Raw genomic sequence first — 18,327 nt, forward strand, 5'->3', positions numbered from 1 at the left:
TTAAATATTTTAACACTCATCTTTTATTTACTTTAATTACAATCTAAAACATAAACCTTGGTTGTAAAAAAACAAAGTTGTCCTTTAAGTTGTTTAGTGAAGTATATAGACATTTGCCATGTTATTATGGCAGTGAGTAAAAATGGCCTATAGGAAATTCTGCTACCCGTTAGACCCAATGTTGTAATATTACAACATTTCAATAAAACCTTACGAAAACTATTTTTTTCTAAAAACATTATATTTTCCTCTCCAAAGTACTCCTACAACACCATCTGAAAGGTTGAAACATTTTTTTTACAAGTAGAAATATATCCGGGTCTTGCAGGGTTAAGTAAAAGTACGAATACTGCAATGTAGAAATACGTAAAAGTAAAAGTCCGGAATTCAAAATGTACTGGAGTAAAAGTACAAGTGGTATCAAAATGTACTTAAAGTACCGAAAGCAAAAGTACTCAAATGAATAAAATGTATAAAAATCCTTTGAAAATAGCAGACCTACAAGCTCACATATAGTGATTTATAGTGATCTACAAGCTTGTGAGCTTGTAGATCACTATAAAGTTTAAATAGGGCTGAACTGGTTTTGTAATAATAATCCAAATCTACAAAGTAACTAGTAACTTAAAGGTAGGGTAAGTGGTATTTTTTGGTATTTATTTTATTTTTGTTAAAAAGGTTAAAGTACTATATTCTGATAGTAATCATTGCTACAGATCGTTTGTTTGGTCACAGGGTCTCTCCAGCTCTTTAGTAAACAGAATACTAGTACATTTTCAGGTAGGTGACACAATTTAAGCCAATCAGGAGAGAGCACCGAAAATGCATTTTCTGTTTAATAAAGAGCTGGAGAGACATGGGAGACTTCTTTTACTGAACAAACACTCTATATTAATGAGTACTCTCAGAATATACATCTATTTAACACTTATTTTAACCAAAGTAAATCACTTACCCTACCTTTAAGTTTTCAAATAATTGTAGTGGAGTAAAAGTACAATATTTGCCTCTGAAATGTAGTGGAGTAGAAGTAAAAGTATTGCAAATTGGAAATACTCCAGTAAAGTAAAAGTACCTCAAAATTGTACTTAAGTACAGTACTTGAGTACATGTACTTAGTTGCTTTCCACCACTGTATAAAACCCACAGACACAGTTGAGCACTTTCACATTCAATTTGTTTCTAAAATAGCATCAATAGTGTGACACCCTTGAGCTTGTAGATTGGCTGTATTTGTTACTTTGTGCCACACTCTTGTACGACTAAAGTAGGACATTCATTTATGTTGTGTTATGTTGTGTTACGGAGATACAAGGTTTCTGCCCGACAGCAACGATATGTATTAAAACCACCTGGTTCAAAATGACACAACTTAACATCAAAGTATAGACTTTGCATTTGAGATGACTGTCTGTGGTTGAAGATGTTCAACCACAGATTAATACGCATGTAGCCACTGACCCTCATCTGATAAGACCTTGTGCCAGGGACCCCCATAAGAGAAGATGTTTTCCCCCCACAATGTTTTAATGGGTTTTCAACATCTTAAAGATAAATAGCCGAAGTGTAAAACACCCATGGTTAAAGTGGTTAAACTGATTGTGCTACTATATTAACACATTTAGCTGGGGACCCCCTGAAACCCCCTTCCAAGGACCCCTGGATCACTTTGAGAACCACTGCTCTACCATAATGCCCCAAACTGTATTTAACGTTTTTATCCAGAAGGTGGAAGTAAAAACCATGGAGTTCAATCTATGAGTTCTGCTTACAATATTTTGCTTCCTATTAACATTTTACATCCTCATTGTGTGAATTATGATGAAAGTATAAAAGCACTGACAACAGAAGTGTGATCCAACATGTCATAATGTGTAGATAATGATAGATTGTTGATACATAAATAATATAATCTTCCTTTTGTGAATTAGGGTTAGGGTTAGTCAGGGGTCTTCATCGTTTTTTTTAGGCCAAGGAGGCAAGGACCCCTTAGCTGAGAGAGAGATGAAGCAGGGACCCCCATCACATATTGTATACAATTGTGTTTCATATTAAACTTTTTCATAGATTTCTTTGTTTGACAGCACTGTTCATCAGTGAACTGATGACAGTGTGAGCTTGTAGATCTGCTATGTTTGGCTAGATCAATGTGGTCTAAAATGACATAATGTGCACGTCTACAGTATAATGACTTGTTGATACATACATAGATCAATGATCTATTTATGTATCAATGTGTCACTATAGACACATTATGTCATGTTAGAACACATATTGATCTATTTATGTATCAATGTGTCATTATAGACCCATTATGTCATGTTAACATGTGTTCTGAAAAAGTTCAAGCAAGCCATTTAAAAGCACATAGAAAGACAGCAATAACCAGAGGGAGCCTACTCTAACAACAACCATAAAAGTAAAATGCGGATCTAGTAGGGTCTGCATTTATAATCATTGAAGTAAAACTCCTGCCACCCTATTTAAAAAAAAAGGGGGGGGGGGGGCAATTATTTAAATTAATGCACATTGTCTTTCATGCACAACAACAACCCTGGGGATACAAACTATATTCAACATATCTTGAATTTTATTAGGCAAACAACAAGAATTGGTTTCAAACTTATTCAAGGATGTAAAACTGGATGTAAACTCAAATACTTAAAATACAAATAAAACAATAAAATAGAAATGAGAGACAACAAAACAAGCCAATGCTCTGAAATTAAAGTTGAACTTAAACTCAAGTATAATTCACTGGTAGATATAATGAATTGTATTGGACAGTTTTTTGCAACGTTTAAACTACTCAAGCTAATTTCTGCAAACACTTTAACCCAGGTGAAAAAAATATATTTTGAAAAAAATAAATATATATAAGCTCATGTGAGATTACAAAGTCACTATTTTCAATACAAATGATTATTGTTTTTATGTTTTTGGTAAAAGGAGTAGTTTACCCAAAATATGACTTGTTTTCTATCAATTACAAACCCCATGAAGCCTTGAATTCATGGAGATTTGTTAGTTTTTGTCGCATTCCTAAGTCAATAATTTGATGAAAGGCGATGATGATGGAAAAATGATACTGTTTCCGGTAGGAGACTCAAAGGAGACTCTTTGTGTCTTCTACCGGAGAGACCGCCGGTCATCAAATTATTGGCCCAGGAACACGACAAAAACTAAAAGATCTCCATGATTTCAATGCTTCATGGGGTGTGTAATTGATGGAAAATAAGTACATTTTTGGGTGAACTACTCCTTTAAGTGGTTCAGTGTTTAAGGAACAAACATTAACTTTATACACCACAATGCATATATTGAACATTAACATGTTAGACCTGTTAGACTTAACACACTCTGAAGTCTGTGCTGAACACATTGGTAAAACCTAGAATACACAACTCAACCATCACAATACAGTCAAATGCAAAGGTGAGTAATGATGTGTGTTTTGTAACGAAACAGTTCTCTCAGTGCTCAAAACATTCCTTTACATTAAGCAATTAGAAGCAACGTGGTGGTCATGTCAGATCTAAAAGACCCCCATTTCTCACCGTACATTGAGACCTACAGGGAACAGTGAACTGGTCCTTTATTTGCCTGTTTCAAGGACACTGGTTGGAGGAATCCTTCCTCTTCTCTTCTATTCTCTTCATCAAGTCTCCTCCAAAACCTGTGTTAGGTCACCACAGTCACAGTCAACCTCACTGATGCTCTTATGGTCCTCTGGTCCAAAGTGACCGTCATGGCTGTGTGGTGAGGACAGGTTCATGAATCCATCCAATGGGAGCAGGAGACATTCTACTGCTGATTCTGGGAGCAGGAATCACCTCCCAGAAATGATTCTGTTGAGAAGTAGGGGGTGAAGTTAGGGGTGTGAGAAAGAAGAGAAAGGTTTATCATTTTAGAATCCTTTATGGCTTAAAAGCTTTCAGTGACTACTGGTAATTAAGTGTGCCTGCCATGTAATGGCAAAACACTTGTTGTATTCCGCCATACTTATTAATATTTATCCCAACAAAATTTCGGTCGTCCGTAACAGCCGCACAGCTTACACTACCCCGGCAATGTACACATCAAAACGTGCGGCTTGGCCGGGAATAGTGTGCTCGGAAGTTTATTGCCGTTACGCGTTACCATTGCGTCGTTATTCGCAAAAGAAATCGAAACCCGCCCCTTTTGGCCACACGCGGCGCCCCAAATGCTACTCCTCCCACACGGTTTACACGTCCCCGGCAATGTATATATCAAAACGTGCGGAACGACCGGTCCAACCAGGCTATTACTTTTCTTAACGTTTCGCGTTACCACGGCAACGTAATCGGCAAAACCACGTAGCCACGCCCCCTTATTAGTCCCCCATTCAAACCCATGTTAAAAAATAAACCTTTACAGATCCGGTTCAGAGTGCAGGTTACACTGTTTAACACTGTGTGGTCCTCTCCTCTCCTCTAATTGGCCACAAGTCCAACTGGTTATCAAAGAGGGGTCCGGGGACCCCCAACCACGTAGCCATGCCCCCTTTTAGTCCCCCATTCAAACCCATGTTAAAAAAAAAACTTTACAGATCCGGTTAAGAGTGCAGGTTACACTGTTTAACACTGTGTGGTCCTCTCCTCTCCTAAAAATATCCCTATTGAGATTAATTTGTTTTTTAAATGAAGAAAACAGTAGCCTTATAGGATACACGTGGATGGGGTGGGGATGTGCAAGAGATGGGGGATTGGGGCATGTATGATGATGGGTAGTAGTAGGGGGTACTAACCACCAAAAATGGCCAAATCGTTACGCGGCGGATAAAAGCATGAAATTTGATACAGATGTCCTTTGGGTCATCCTAAAACATCCTAGAAGGGGTGCCCAAAAAAAATCTTAAACAGGAAGTGAGTTATGGACAAAATTCAAAATGGCCACCTAAACTGTTGACCGTTGACTCAAAAGACACCAAAAGAATCTCCAAAAAGCATACAATTTGGCACATATGTCCCTTGGGTCATCCTAAGACATCCTAGAAGGGGTGCCCAAAGGAATCTCAAACAGGAAGTGAGTTATTGACTAAATTGAAAATGGCCGCCTAGTGTTGTCAATTGACTCAAAAGACAACTAAAGAATCTCATAAAAGCATACAATTTGGCACACATGTCCTTTTGGTCATCCTAAGACATCCTAGAAGGGGTGCCCAAAAAAATCTCAAGCAGGAACTGAGTTATTGACAACATTTAAAATGGCCGCCTACAGTGTTATCTATTGACTCAAAAGACAACTAAAGAATCTCATAAAAGCATATAATTTGGCATACATGTCCCTTGGGTCATCCTAAGACATCCTAGAAGGGGTGCCTGAAATGATCTGAAACAGGAAGTGAGTTATTGACTAAATTGAAAATGGCCGTGTACAGTGTTGACAGATGATGCAAAAGACACTCACTCATAAAAAATAATCTCATAAAAGCATGACATTTGGTACAAATGTCCCTTGGGTGATCTGAATGCATCCTAAAGGGTGCCAAAAAAAAGTTTTAATAGTCTCTCAATGGAAAACACTCCTCCCACACGGGCTGCACTGCTACAATATTCAAATCGAGCAGCCAATCTGGCATTTGGTCCAGAAGCCTGAAAGCTATGCAATCTCTACCATCTCCTGACAAATATGGATGGATTAAAGTCGCTGATTCGTGGACACCTTTATGGACACTCTTGCCAGAGGCTGCTTAAGTTTATAGAGAACTCAAGTGTGGCTGCAAAGCTGAGCCCTTCTGTTCGAGAAAGTGTAGATGCCGGGATGCTGGGTTACCTTGCAGAGCATTATGCCAATGTGCTGGTAATTGCGAAATGGCACACATGAATGTAGTTACTAAACACTAATCACAAAAAAACAGTAATGATCAAGAAGAAAATACATGAGAAGATAGAGTGTAAAACAAGCAAGAAGATGTAGAGTGCAAAATAAATAAGATGCAGAGAGTAAAATAAGAATATGCAGAGTAAGATAAGATGCAGAGTAAAATAAATAAGAATATGCAGAGAGTTAGATAAATAAAGAAGATTCAAAGAGTACAATAAAAAAATTATGCAGAAAGTAAAATAAATAAGTGATGTAGAAATAAAAACAGAAGGTAGACTACAAAATACGGCAGGTTATGCACTGCATAACCTGTCGTATTGAGTCTGCATAATATGCAGACTGCCATGGTCAACTGTTTAAACAGCCATTTAGAATTTCTTCAACATGGTCCCTTCCTAAAAAGTTTAATAAACAAGCAAACAAACAAATAAATAACCCCTTCTAGGATATATTAAGAAGCACTCAATGTACGTACCAAATTATACACTTTTATGACGTCCCTTTATGTTTTCTTTTGTGTCAACTGCTTTAGGCGGTCACTTACTGTTTAAAACCTTTTTGGGCACCCCTTGTAGGATGCGTTCAGATCACCCAAGGGACATTTGTACCACATTTCATGCTTTTATGAGATTCTTTAGGTATCTTGCATCATCTTTCAACACTGTAGGCGGCCATTTTCAATTTAGTCAATAACTCACTTCCTGTTTCAGATTATTTTGGGCACCCCTTCTAGGATGTGTTAGGATTACCCAAGGGACATATGTGCCAAATTGTATGCTTTTTGGAGATTCTATAGGCTTTTTGAGTCAATCGCCAACACTGTAGGCGGCCATTTTCAATTTAGTCAATAACTCACTTCCTGTTGAAGACTTTTTTGGGCACCCCTTCTAGGATGTCTTAGGATGACCCAAGGGACATGTGTGACACATTTTATATTTTTTGGAGATTCTTTAGTTGTCTTTTGAGTCAATCGACAACACTAGGCGGCCATTTTCAATTTGGTCAATAACTCACTTCCTGTTTCAGATTTTTGTGGGCACCCCTTCTAGGATGTCTTAGGATGACCCAAGGGACATGTGTGCCACATTTTATGCTTTTTGGAGATTATTTTGGTGTCTTTTGAGTCAACGGTCAACAGTTTAGGTGGCCATTTTGGATTTTGTCCATAACTCACTTCCTGTTTAAGATGTTTTTGGGCACCCCTTCTAGGATGTTTTAGGATGACCCAAGGGACATCTGTATCAAATTTCATGCTTTTATCCGCCGCGTAACGATTTTTCAATTAGTGCCCCCTACTATAGGGACAAGAGTAAGGTTTCTTATGGCAGGAGGGTGGGGTTATCATTAGTACATGTATCCTTTGGAGTAGGGCCACACGTCCAACTGGTTATCAAAGTGGGGTCCGTGGACCCCGTGTTTTTTTTCCCCCCGAATTTTTTTTCCCTAATTAAAAATAAATAAATAATATTATCACCCACACACTCTCTGAGGGGTGTGGAGATCAATGGTGCAACCCGGAAGTGGATCGATTCACTTCCGGTTTTAAAAAGTGCCCAGAATGCTCAGAAACTTTGCCTACCCCCCCCCTAAATGGGGGTCTGCGAACAAATATATCCACCTGTTTCCGCGGGAATTTACTGGGGCAAGAATCTGGTGTGGGAAACATCCTGCGGACGGACCGGGAGTAGGAAGTAGCGGCTCAGTGTGTTTACATTTGCCAGCAGAACGTAGCTGTAGCTTCACAGGTCGCATAGCGATTCTGACTCCAAAGCTACAGCTACGTTCTGCTGAATAACGTTGCAACGCGTAACGGAAATTCATTTCCGAGCACATCATTCCCGACCAAGCCGCACGTTTTGATGTATATATTGCGGCGGTAGTGTAAACCGTGCGGCTTACGGACGACCGAACTTTTGCGGCGTTAAATATTAAATATTTATAAGTATGGCGGATCTCAATAAGTGTTTTGCCATTACATGGCAGGCACACTTAACTAGCAAAATAGTGCACAATACAATAGCATATTATTTACATAACATGTAAACTGAATATCACAGTGTTAACAGTTCCAGAGGGGAGAGATAAGTAATGCAGGAGATGAATGTTAGCTGTAATGTCCTTTGTTTATAGATTACTCTTATCTATGGACTCTTATCTTATCTCTTATCCAGAGTAAGGCCATTTAAACACCATAGACATGAATCTGTCTTAAAGCTTAAAGGAGCAGTTCACCCCTGGGAACTTAATGTCACTCAATGTTAATAATATTTGTAGTAGACAACAGTAGCAAATTTTGAAATTTGCACCCTATGGCCAGAACAATATAGTGGGGCGGCGTGGCACGATATATCAGCCTAATCGTAACATTTTGTGATTAAAGCGCCACATTTGGCAGAAGTGTTGATCGATATATTGGGAACAAAACTGGATATTGGGCCATCACAAATTCTCACCCTGGTGGGCGTGGCAGCCATTTTTCAAAATGGCCACCAGCGGTTGATCAAATCTTCCTATTTTTTGTCCTAGTAGGCCCAAATGTTGCTCAAGTATGTGAGTATGGTGTGTGGGTGTGTTCATATTAATTATCTAAAAGGGGGCGTTGCAATGGGAGTGGCCTAGATAACAGCAACATTTGGGAGAATTGTTCAAATGGTGATACAAGCGGGACATTTGGTACAAATCATCTTTGGCCATCACGCTTCGATTTAGAAAACCGGGCCACTCATAAATCAAAGATGGCAGCCATTTTTTTTCAAGATGGCCACCAAAGTCATTTCTGCATATCTTTACCTAAAATGATTTGAGGTCAATTACCAAATCACCAAATAGCACGACCATAGTATGTTTTTGAACATTTTCAAACAGGAGTTACCATTTACGTTGACGGTGCCAGCGTATGAGTAGCACATAGACTGTAAAAATGTATGGACAAAGTGACGCCACTGGTTTCTACAGACCGTAAATGAAGCCGATTGTTCAGGAATTTCAAATCCGCCATCTTTCTATATCGTGTCATATCGCGTCATATCCTGCGCAACCGGGAAGTATGCTATTGGTTGGGTAGCTTGTCAATCAAATCATCCCGCCCCCCAGCATACCCTACTGTATCATCAATTTAAAAATAAACGGGACCATAATTTCCCAAAACGCATATCATGGTGATTGAAAGAAGACTTTAAACTAGCGACTGGAAGCATATAGTATTTATGACAATGTTTATTAAGGTAATTAAATCAAGTCTAAAACCCATCCACTTGAATGGAGAAAAAATCATTCTGACATCAGCAGGGGTAAAACAGCAAACCTACTGGCCATTCATATGAACTTTGACTTCCTATATAGACTATTTCAAAGCAGGAAGCTGGGCCCTTGGAGCCTGCAGTAGGCTACTCAAGCATGGCTGGTGTGAAGATGAAGATAGAACAATGCTGTGTGGAGCTCAGGGAGGAGATAAGAAAGGCAGCCAGAGAGAAAGTAGGGAGGAGTACAAAGAGATGAGGGGTAAGGCAGAGAGAAAGGTGGTGAGGGTTAAGGAATGGAGTATGAGTAGTTGTATGAAAGGTTGGACACCAAGGAGGGAGAAAAGGACCTGCACCTTTTGGCACTGAGATGGGAAGGATGAGCAACAGGTTAAGGTGATAAAGGATGGATGGAAATGTTCTAGCAACCAAAGACAGTGTGCTGAGAAGATGGAAGGAGCACTTTGAGGAAACAGATGGAGGAAAGTGTCAGGAGTTATTCGTAACAGAAGTATACCAGTGACCAGTGAGAGGGAAGATGTATAAGACGGGAGGGGGACCAGCCATGATGCTGTACGGCTTGGAAACGGCATGCAGATTTAGTTTTGTACAGGTTCATTCATGAGATTTTGTTTTGCTTTAATCACTAAGTTTGACTGTGAGCACAGTTGTAGGGCGTGTTTCTGAAAAGTTTTAATTTAGATGATTATAAATGGTAACTCCTGTTTGAAAATGTTCAAAAACATACTATGGGAGTGCTATTTTGTGATCTGGTGATTGACCTCAAATGATTATAGGCAAAGATATGCAAAAATGCAAAAACTAATTTTGGCGGCCATCTTGAAAAAAGGCTGCCATCTTTGATTTAAGAGTGGCCTGGTTTCCTAAATCGAAGCGTGATCTCCAAAGAAGATTTTTACCAAATATCCCGCTTGTATCACCATTTGAACAATTCTCCCATAATATTGCTGTTATCTAGTTCACTCCCATTGCAACGCCCCCTTTTAGGCATGAACACACCCACACACCTTCATACTCAAATACTTGAGCAACATTTGGGCCTACTAGGACAAAAATGTGGAAGATTTGATCAACCACTGGTGGCCATTTTGAAAAATGGCTGCCACGCCCACCAGGGTGAGAATTTGTGATGGCCCAATATCCAGATTGGTTCCCAATATATCAATCAACACCTCTACCAAATTTGGCGCTTTAATCACAAAAGTGAACGATTGTCGTGCTACGCCGCCCCACTAATATAGAAGTATGTGTTTTTGACTGGGGTTTGACTGGACTGCTGCATTACTACAATGACCATAATGCTTTGGGGCACTGCCCCTCCTTGTGGGGAGGGAAGGCTGCGTGGGGGTGTGGTCTACATTGTAACTTACCCCTCCCAGTTCTCACTACAACAACATCAACACATGTTGTTGATGTTGTCGTCAACATCAACCGTTGCCATGTCTGCTTATTATAAGCGACTCTGGGACTTTGTAAATATTGGTAGTTGCGGGTTACCTTTTTTGGGCTTGTTTTTAAATACATAAATAAAATAATTGTGTACTTGTCCACGGACCCTAATCTGAAATTATAATTTCTGCCAAGGACCCCTGTACCAGATTTGTGTTGTTGAAATGTTTCAAAAATATTCCATACATTTAGCGCTTTTTTCCCTGAAGATTTCTTAGAAAATAGCTGATCTACAACCTCACAATGCGTCACATCGCTACGCGTTGTGAGCTTGTAGATCGGCAATTTTCAAATAGCCCATGTCTAGGTTTCAAGTGCTCTTGGCATAGGTATTTTCTTTTGGGCTTGTTTTCATAGACCTGGTTGCTTATTTCTCTCACAAGATCTGGCAACACTGAATAGACTTGAATGTTCCGTTCCGTGAAACTATTCAATCTTTGCTGCTGTTGTATTGTGTTCTGTATTGATTGCATCTTTTAGCAAACTAAATATCATGTGTAAATTAGCAGAGTAGCGCAAATGTGTGTGTGTGTGTGTGTGTGTGTGTGTGTGTGTGTGTGTGTGTGTGTGTGTGTGTGTGTGTGTTCAACATTCCTTCCCAGTTCCCACCATGAAGACAGTCTGGTGCTGGTGACATCCATCTATAGTTGGGACATCCATGGCGATGAGGCATAGTCAACAATATAATAATAAAACAAAACGTTTCATACTCATGTCATGTGTGATTCCTTATTTCTGAGAACATAATGTTTCACTGTCATTTCCAGTTATATTCTTTGGACTAAACTTATAGAACACATGATGGCCATTACTTTAGAATCGATGACATGCTAATGTTCAAATACTCTTGTCATACACAGCCTAATCGTTTTTTTTTTTGTTGTTTTTTTTTCAAATGATACTGTTTCATGCTTTCAATTGGTGTATATGGATAATATTAGGTTTTACTATAGCCTATTGTATCTAAGACCAGTAAAGTTGAATCCAATGTGCTGGGGTCCCCAGAAAAATTATGATTACATGTAGAAGTAAACACTAACAGAATGTACAAGAGTTTTTCACTATTATATCTGTAATGCTTACAGTCATGTAATTATGTACCATTCTGCCAAATGAAAGACCATCTCCTATCATGAAACAGTTCAAAAGAACCCTTATAGAATTGGGTGTACATACATTTTGTCATTATAAATGCTTACACAATGTAGAATATACCAATGAGTAGAGCAAGCAGTGTGTAAATGTAACCGTTTTATTTAGAAAAAAAAAAAATATGGCTGTTGTCCCAGGTCTTCATCTGCAGTTCCTTCATTTTTGCAGGCTGATCACAACTTTCTGTCGTGTCATTGGAAAGAACACATTAGATTAGACTTGTAGTTTACATGGATATCATCCGACGTGATACCTAATTTATTCTTAGTTGCATGCGCACCAAAAATAGCAGACCTACAAGCTCACAAAGTGTCGAGTCCGCTACGCGTTGTGAGCTTGTAGATCTGCTATTTTTGGGACCAGCCGCCCGCCGACGTCATGAAACTCAGTAGCTCTGAAACATGACAGTCATGGCGGAGCTTCAACCTGGTGTTTGCACTTTCTAATCTACATGTACAGACCGTACATCTACATAAACGTTCAGATTTCAACTATAAAGTGCTGACCTCATGCCACGGATGTTACAATTTGAATCGAGTGGGTCTAAGTACCAGTATCTTCCGTATTGTTTAATAAAAAGCATTTTAATCCAATCGGTGGCCATTTTCTTCTTATGCTTTCAATCACGCAAAATCAAAATTGCGACCCTATCGGTTGGGATGTATATTGCACTCTGATACATCTAAGAGAAAATGGCCACCGTTCGGATTTAAATGTTTTTTTATTGAACAATACGGAAGATACGGGTACTTAGACCCATCCGATTCCAATTGGAACATCTGTGGCCACGGGGTAGGAATTTCATATTTGAAATATGAACGTTTATGTAGATGAAAGGGCTGTGAATGGAGAAAGTGCCACAACCAGGTTGAAGTTCCGCCACGACAGTCATGTTCCAAAAAAAAGACATGGGTTTCCGAGGCTACAGTCAAAGTCAACAATAACAAACGTTCCGTTCACGCCACGGCTCCACGAGCTAGTTTAGTCTACCCGAGGGATACAACATGAGATTATAGTGATAGTGGCAACTTTACAGCATGTTTACTTACTCGAGAGACAAGCGTCCACCGTCCATGGTCCGTGTACATTCTGTCAGTTCCACTAAGAAACATCCCCGACGGGTTGTTGCTCCTCACTGCCCGTGTGGGTCCGGGTACCAAAGTGTAACTCTGATATATTTGCAGACGCCATGATAGTACATGTGAGGTAGCTAATGGGAGTGGCCGAGTGGGGAAAGAAGGTTGAACAAGATGTTAGGCGACACCTTCGGGGACGGTCCTTTGAGCTATGGGGGTTGGTTTGGATTTGAACTACACCTGTAGTCACCTGCAGTCATGTAGTGCGGACATAAGGTGAGACACTTCTGAAAACGTCATTTGACACTATGGTTGGCGTCTCACGGATCAAAAATCTAAAAACACAGATACAACACAAAAAAAAAACAGGATCATGTTTATGGGGTCCTAGACTTCATAAAAATAGGATTTTTATCAAAATCGGCGAACTGTCCCTTTAAGGGACTTCTTTTAACTGGTCCTCACTAATGCTCATTATAAGATGGTACAATTTCTGTCTACTTGTTGTCTCCGCCAGGCCAAAAGGCCTGCGAGAGAGTATGTTTTACCCCCCCCCCGTCCGTCCGTCCGTCCGTCCGTGTGTTACCAGCTAATCTCCGGCACCGTTGGCCCGCTCGCAGCGAAACTGTGCACACACACTCCCTCGATGCCAATTCAGAACCTCTGCCCCAAATTTTTCACATGGGCCTGTTATAGAGCCACCAGGGGGCCGATTTGAGCAAAACCAATTTTTTGACTTTACTCCTACAAATGTTATCCAAACGTCATGCAAATTGGTACACAGTATCTCTATAGTCATGTGATCAACCCGGATCTGTCCGATTTTCCATATTCCATCCTGATTGGCTAAGGTTGGCTTCCAAAGTTTGCAGGATTGGTCAGTTTTGAACAAAATGCCTGAAATCATGAACGCAGCTTGCAATTTCCATGAAATTTCACACGCACATTCCCACTAGGCCGAGGTAGAAATGCCACCCATTTCACATTGGCCTGTTATAGTGCCACCAGCAGGTCTAATTTAGCAAAACACATATTTGGAACAAAATGCCTCAAATCATGAATGCAGTGTCCGATTGCCGTGAAAGGCCTAAGAAGAAATGGCACCCTTTTCACATTGGCCTATTATAGCGCCACCAGGAGGCCACAATAACGTACCTGACCTGGCGGAGACCTGTGCTACGAGGAGCACTTTTTCTAGTTCTCTATCGTATCGAGACTATCTCTCCACCCAACATATTTCATATGTATGAGGAATGACCCCACCTCACATAAAACATGGATATTTCTTTAAGACACACCAGTCCTACTGGCACGCCCAGCCCTATATAAGGTCCAGCTGTGCGTGATTACACAGATGTTTTGATCTCCACTGAGCAGTCTAAGACGTGGGTCTTCTGAGCAAAAAGTGTAGAGCAAACCTTATCAAGAACAGAAACTTTTTGAAAGTTATTTTTTGGAGAAACTACTTACGAGTTGGCAGCCGTTGGAATCCACTGCAAGGTGCAGTTCGGAGAGCTGGCGTTGAGTCGCTCCTCTCTGGGTTGCTGTCACGGCTCGTTTGTAAGCAAACAAACAAACAAGTAAGGAAGTGTGGACAGTCATTATAGCCCGTTTTACGGCGTATCATCGATTGTGTCGGTTTACGCGTCCGTGGCGGAGTCCCGTCAGTGGAAACAGCTGGTGGAAGTGTGGACAGTCATTATAGCCCGTTTTACGGCGTATCACCGATTGTGTCGGTTCACGCGTCCGTGGTGGAGTCCCGTCAGTGGAAACACTTGGCGGGCGTGCTGGTGGTCTGTTAACACATTGGGTGCCCAAATTTTAGATTACGTTCGGTACCAGAAATCTCACCGTTGCGCTGCGCTGTGCTGTTTAAAGCTGTAGACTCCACGACGAGCAATCCATGAAAAACAATGCATGTGTGCAGGGTGCGCGATGGTCCTGGCTAAAGCCTGGAACAACAACATGTCTCATGCGAGTCACCACTGCAGAGCGATCGCGCATCGAGAATGACTCGTTTTGCCCACTGTAAAAAGTTAAGGCCAAACAAGACCAAACATTCCCTCAGTAAAATGAAGGTAAATGACTTCAAGGTCAAAGTCGATGACACTATCATCACTAGCAAAGAAGAGATTACCTATTTGGGATGTATTCTTGACAAATACCTGACAGGTGAAAGCATGGCAGCAAAGGTGGTCAAAGGAGTAAACCAGAGAACCAGATTTATGGGCAGAGTTTCCTCTTTTGTCAACCCTCAGGCCCTCAGGACCCTCTCAGGGGCCCTGATTCAGCCCCTTTTTGACTATGCTAGCTCCTCTTGGTACTCCTACACCTCAGTGTCACTGAAGACTAAGCTTCAAACCTCCCAAAACAAACTGATCCGACTACTTCTCGGACTGGGACCCATGACCCACCTCTCTCCCACTCACTTTGCCAGCCTAGGCTGGCTCAGGGTGGAAGACAGGGTTAAACAACTAAAAATGGGTCTGGTCTTCAAAATTGTAAATGCAGATTTGCCCGATATGCCCCCTATACCCGCATATCTGTATAAATACCTCGAAAACGTTAGTGACACCCACAGCCACGAAACTAGAGGGAGCGTAAACAACAATCTGGTACCACCCACCCATAAAACAAACATGGGCAAATTCTCCTTCTATAGCACAGCCACCAAGGAATGGAATAGTCTAACCCCATCCCTCAAAAAATGCAGTTCGCTGGGCTCATTCAAAACAGCCCTAAAAACCCATCTTTCTGGAGGCCGAAAGAGGAGCTAGTACCAGTTTCCCTGTAGACAGACGACCCCCCCCCCTCCTCTTTTTTGTACATATTTTGTATTTCCTCATGCTTTTTTTGTATATAATTTTTATTTTTCCATGCTCCCCCCCCCCCTTTTTTTTGTACATATATTTTTTAAATGCTTTTTTTGTACATAGTGGTATTTTTTCTGTATTATCTGTATTTTCATGTTGATTTTTGAACTGTTTGGTTGCTACTATATATGTCTATGAAATTAACTCAAGGACCCCAACGGAAACAAGTCTGCAAGGACTTTTTTGGCCGGACCTTTTAGACAAAAGCATTATAAATGTAACTGTGTTGTTTTACATTCTTTTGCCTAATAAAATTTTCAATCAATCAATCAATCAATCAAAAGGCGATACAGAGGTTTTTAGCAAGGAGATAGAATGGAAGCGGATGGGAGCCCGATTTTTTGGCACAGTGATCCATCTGTCCCTTACTTCTTAGAGTGTTCATGGGTGATTCCAGGGCTGCGCTAGCCCCCCCCCCCCTCCTTATGGAAAAAAAAGAAAAAAAGACAAAGGTAAAAAAAACATATATTTACGCTTTTTTGGGGCTTTTTGGCACTCATCGTCACTTTTTGCAAAACCGTATATTTACGGTTTTGGCACACAATGTGGTAAACACACATAAAGCAGCCATTAGAGGCCGATATACGGCGTATTACCGGCTAGGCCGGTTCACGCGTTCGTGGCGGAGTCCCGTCAGTGGAAACACTTGGCGGGGCGCGCTGGTGGTCTGTCGAACACAACCTGGGTGGCCATTATAGCCCGCTATACGGCGTATCACCGATTGGGTCGGTTTACGTGTCCGTGGCGGAGTTCTGTCTGTGGATCTGGTCTCAGTGACGCTAGACAGAACGCGCTGGGTCTGCCAGGGGTCCCCTGAATCAGTCATTGCACACTATACAGCGTATCGCCGACTGGGTCGGTTTACGCGGCTGTGGCGTAGTTCGCTGGAGAACCGGGTTTGGTGATTCCAGCGGAGCGCATCTGTACTGTCAGGGACAAGCGGAGCGCACCACATATGGTGTGTGGCACAGCAAGAGGCCAGCCGTTTCCACTTCAGCCCAAGAGACTACACGTCCCAGGGTGGCAGAGCTGTGTGAGCCAAGCTCAAGCTATGGCTCCACCTCTTTACCTGCCCTGCCTGGTGTGGACAGGTCTGTAGAGATGGATTTTGTCTATGAGAAGACTACTTACAAGTGTTGGCAGCCTATTTAACCCACTGCAGTGTGCAGTTCAGAGAGCCAGCGTTGAATCGCCCCTCTTGGGGTTGCTATCGTGGCTCGTTAGTAGGTAAAACAAACAAAATCCTAAAAGAGAGCAAAAGTAGCCCAGCGCTTGTTACAAGGGGCTTGGACGCAGTCCTGGGGCCTTGGCGTCGGGAGAGCCTTCGCATCCAAAATTGGATGACCGGCTGGTGTGTGCTTGCTCAGAGGAGCAGTGCCACAACGATGTGGCCAGGCTCCGGCAGCACTTGGCAAGCGCCTCGACAAGAGAATTTGCAGGCGTCACCATACGGGTGTGCTACAGACCATTGGCGGCATGAGCCATTTGAGCCGTGAACACTGGGGCTGCAATGGCTTCTCTCGAGACAGCATTCTTGCTGTTAACGCAGCTACAAGAATGTCCCTGTCGGTGCATGAGGGATGCTGCTGCTTCCTACATGGCGATGCTTGGGTGGTGCTGGTATATATTCCTGCATTCCACCCTATGGCCTGATCAGAATATGAGCCAGTCAGCCTATTGAACTGCACCCTTCCCACCCTCCTCAGGGTGGTGAAGAGGGCTGCAGTCACTGTTGGGCCCTGTCAGGGCCTTGAAAGTGTAGACCTGACTGCCTTGGGCAGATGGTCTCCAAAACTGGGCTCCCTCACTGGGTTGAGAAACACTCCAGCAGGAATATAGGTGGGCAGGCAGGCCAGCCCCAACAGGCACACAGGGCCTTGCGGCCTCATGGCCTTCTGGCGAGGTGCCCCTCTATCTGAGATCTGTGTGACGGCTCCTGTTCGACGCCGTCCTCATTTATCAGGTTCTACTGCATGGGTGTGGCAGCCACCACCCTATCACTGAGTGTGTGCTGGGCTCTGCAGCAGGACATGGCCTTCACCAGTCGCATCTGCAAGGATAATTGTGGAGTTGCAAGCTCTGTAGTTTGGAGTGTTGCAGGTCTAGGCCTGGATGATGGAGGAGCAGTCTTACGCCCCAACCTGGCCTTTCTCCCCAAAATTCTCTCAGAGGCATGTCCAAATCAGGTGATTGAGCTCTGTCCTCTCTTTGACATGCAGATAGGTGGAGTACGGAGACAGAGTCTGTCCCCAGTCTGCCCCGTTAGAGCTTAGTGTCGTACATCAGGGCCACACGGGCCCACAGAATAACGGACCAGCTCTTCGGGTGCTGAAGCAGGAGTGCTTAGACCACTGTCAAAGGCTAGTCTGACCCGCTGGATCACAGTAAGGATCCAGCCGGCATACAAGCGGGCAGGAGTAACAGTGCCGCCTAGGTGCGGGCACACTCCACCCGTGGGACGGCGGCCTCCTGGGTGCTGTGGAATGGTGCGTCTCTGACGGAGATCCGCACAGCAGCAACATGGTCGACTCCGTCTACATTCACCCGGTGCTACCGACTGAACGTGGCTGTATCCGCTCCCTTTGGAGAGTCGGTCTTATGTGCTACTCAGCGGTAGGTGTCACTGTCACCTTCACTAGTCGAGTCGGCCTTGCGTCTGGCGGGCTGGCT

General features: G+C 42.3%; 1 protein-coding gene across 1 annotated transcript in view; it reads left to right on the forward strand.

Annotated features, from left to right (window-relative positions):
• LOC308088289 (protein NLRC3-like) overlaps positions 1–17,137 on the forward strand; it is a gene marked incomplete at its 3' end in the record, with an annotated part of 28,685 nt that extends 11,548 nt beyond the window's left edge. The window contains exons 6-7 of the mRNA XM_080432690.1: positions 16,569–16,748; positions 17,025–17,137. Of these exons, the coding sequence (XP_080288816.1) occupies positions 16,569–16,748; positions 17,025–17,137 (293 nt within the window). The remainder of the gene's footprint in view (positions 1–16,568; positions 16,749–17,024) is intronic.
• Between the last annotated feature and the right edge of the window lie 1,190 nt (positions 17,138–18,327).

The sequence above is a fragment of the Gymnoscopelus braueri genome (assembly GCF_963280865.1).
Source record: "Gymnoscopelus braueri genome assembly, chromosome: 7".
Lineage (NCBI taxonomy): Eukaryota > Metazoa > Chordata > Actinopteri > Myctophiformes > Myctophidae > Gymnoscopelus > Gymnoscopelus braueri.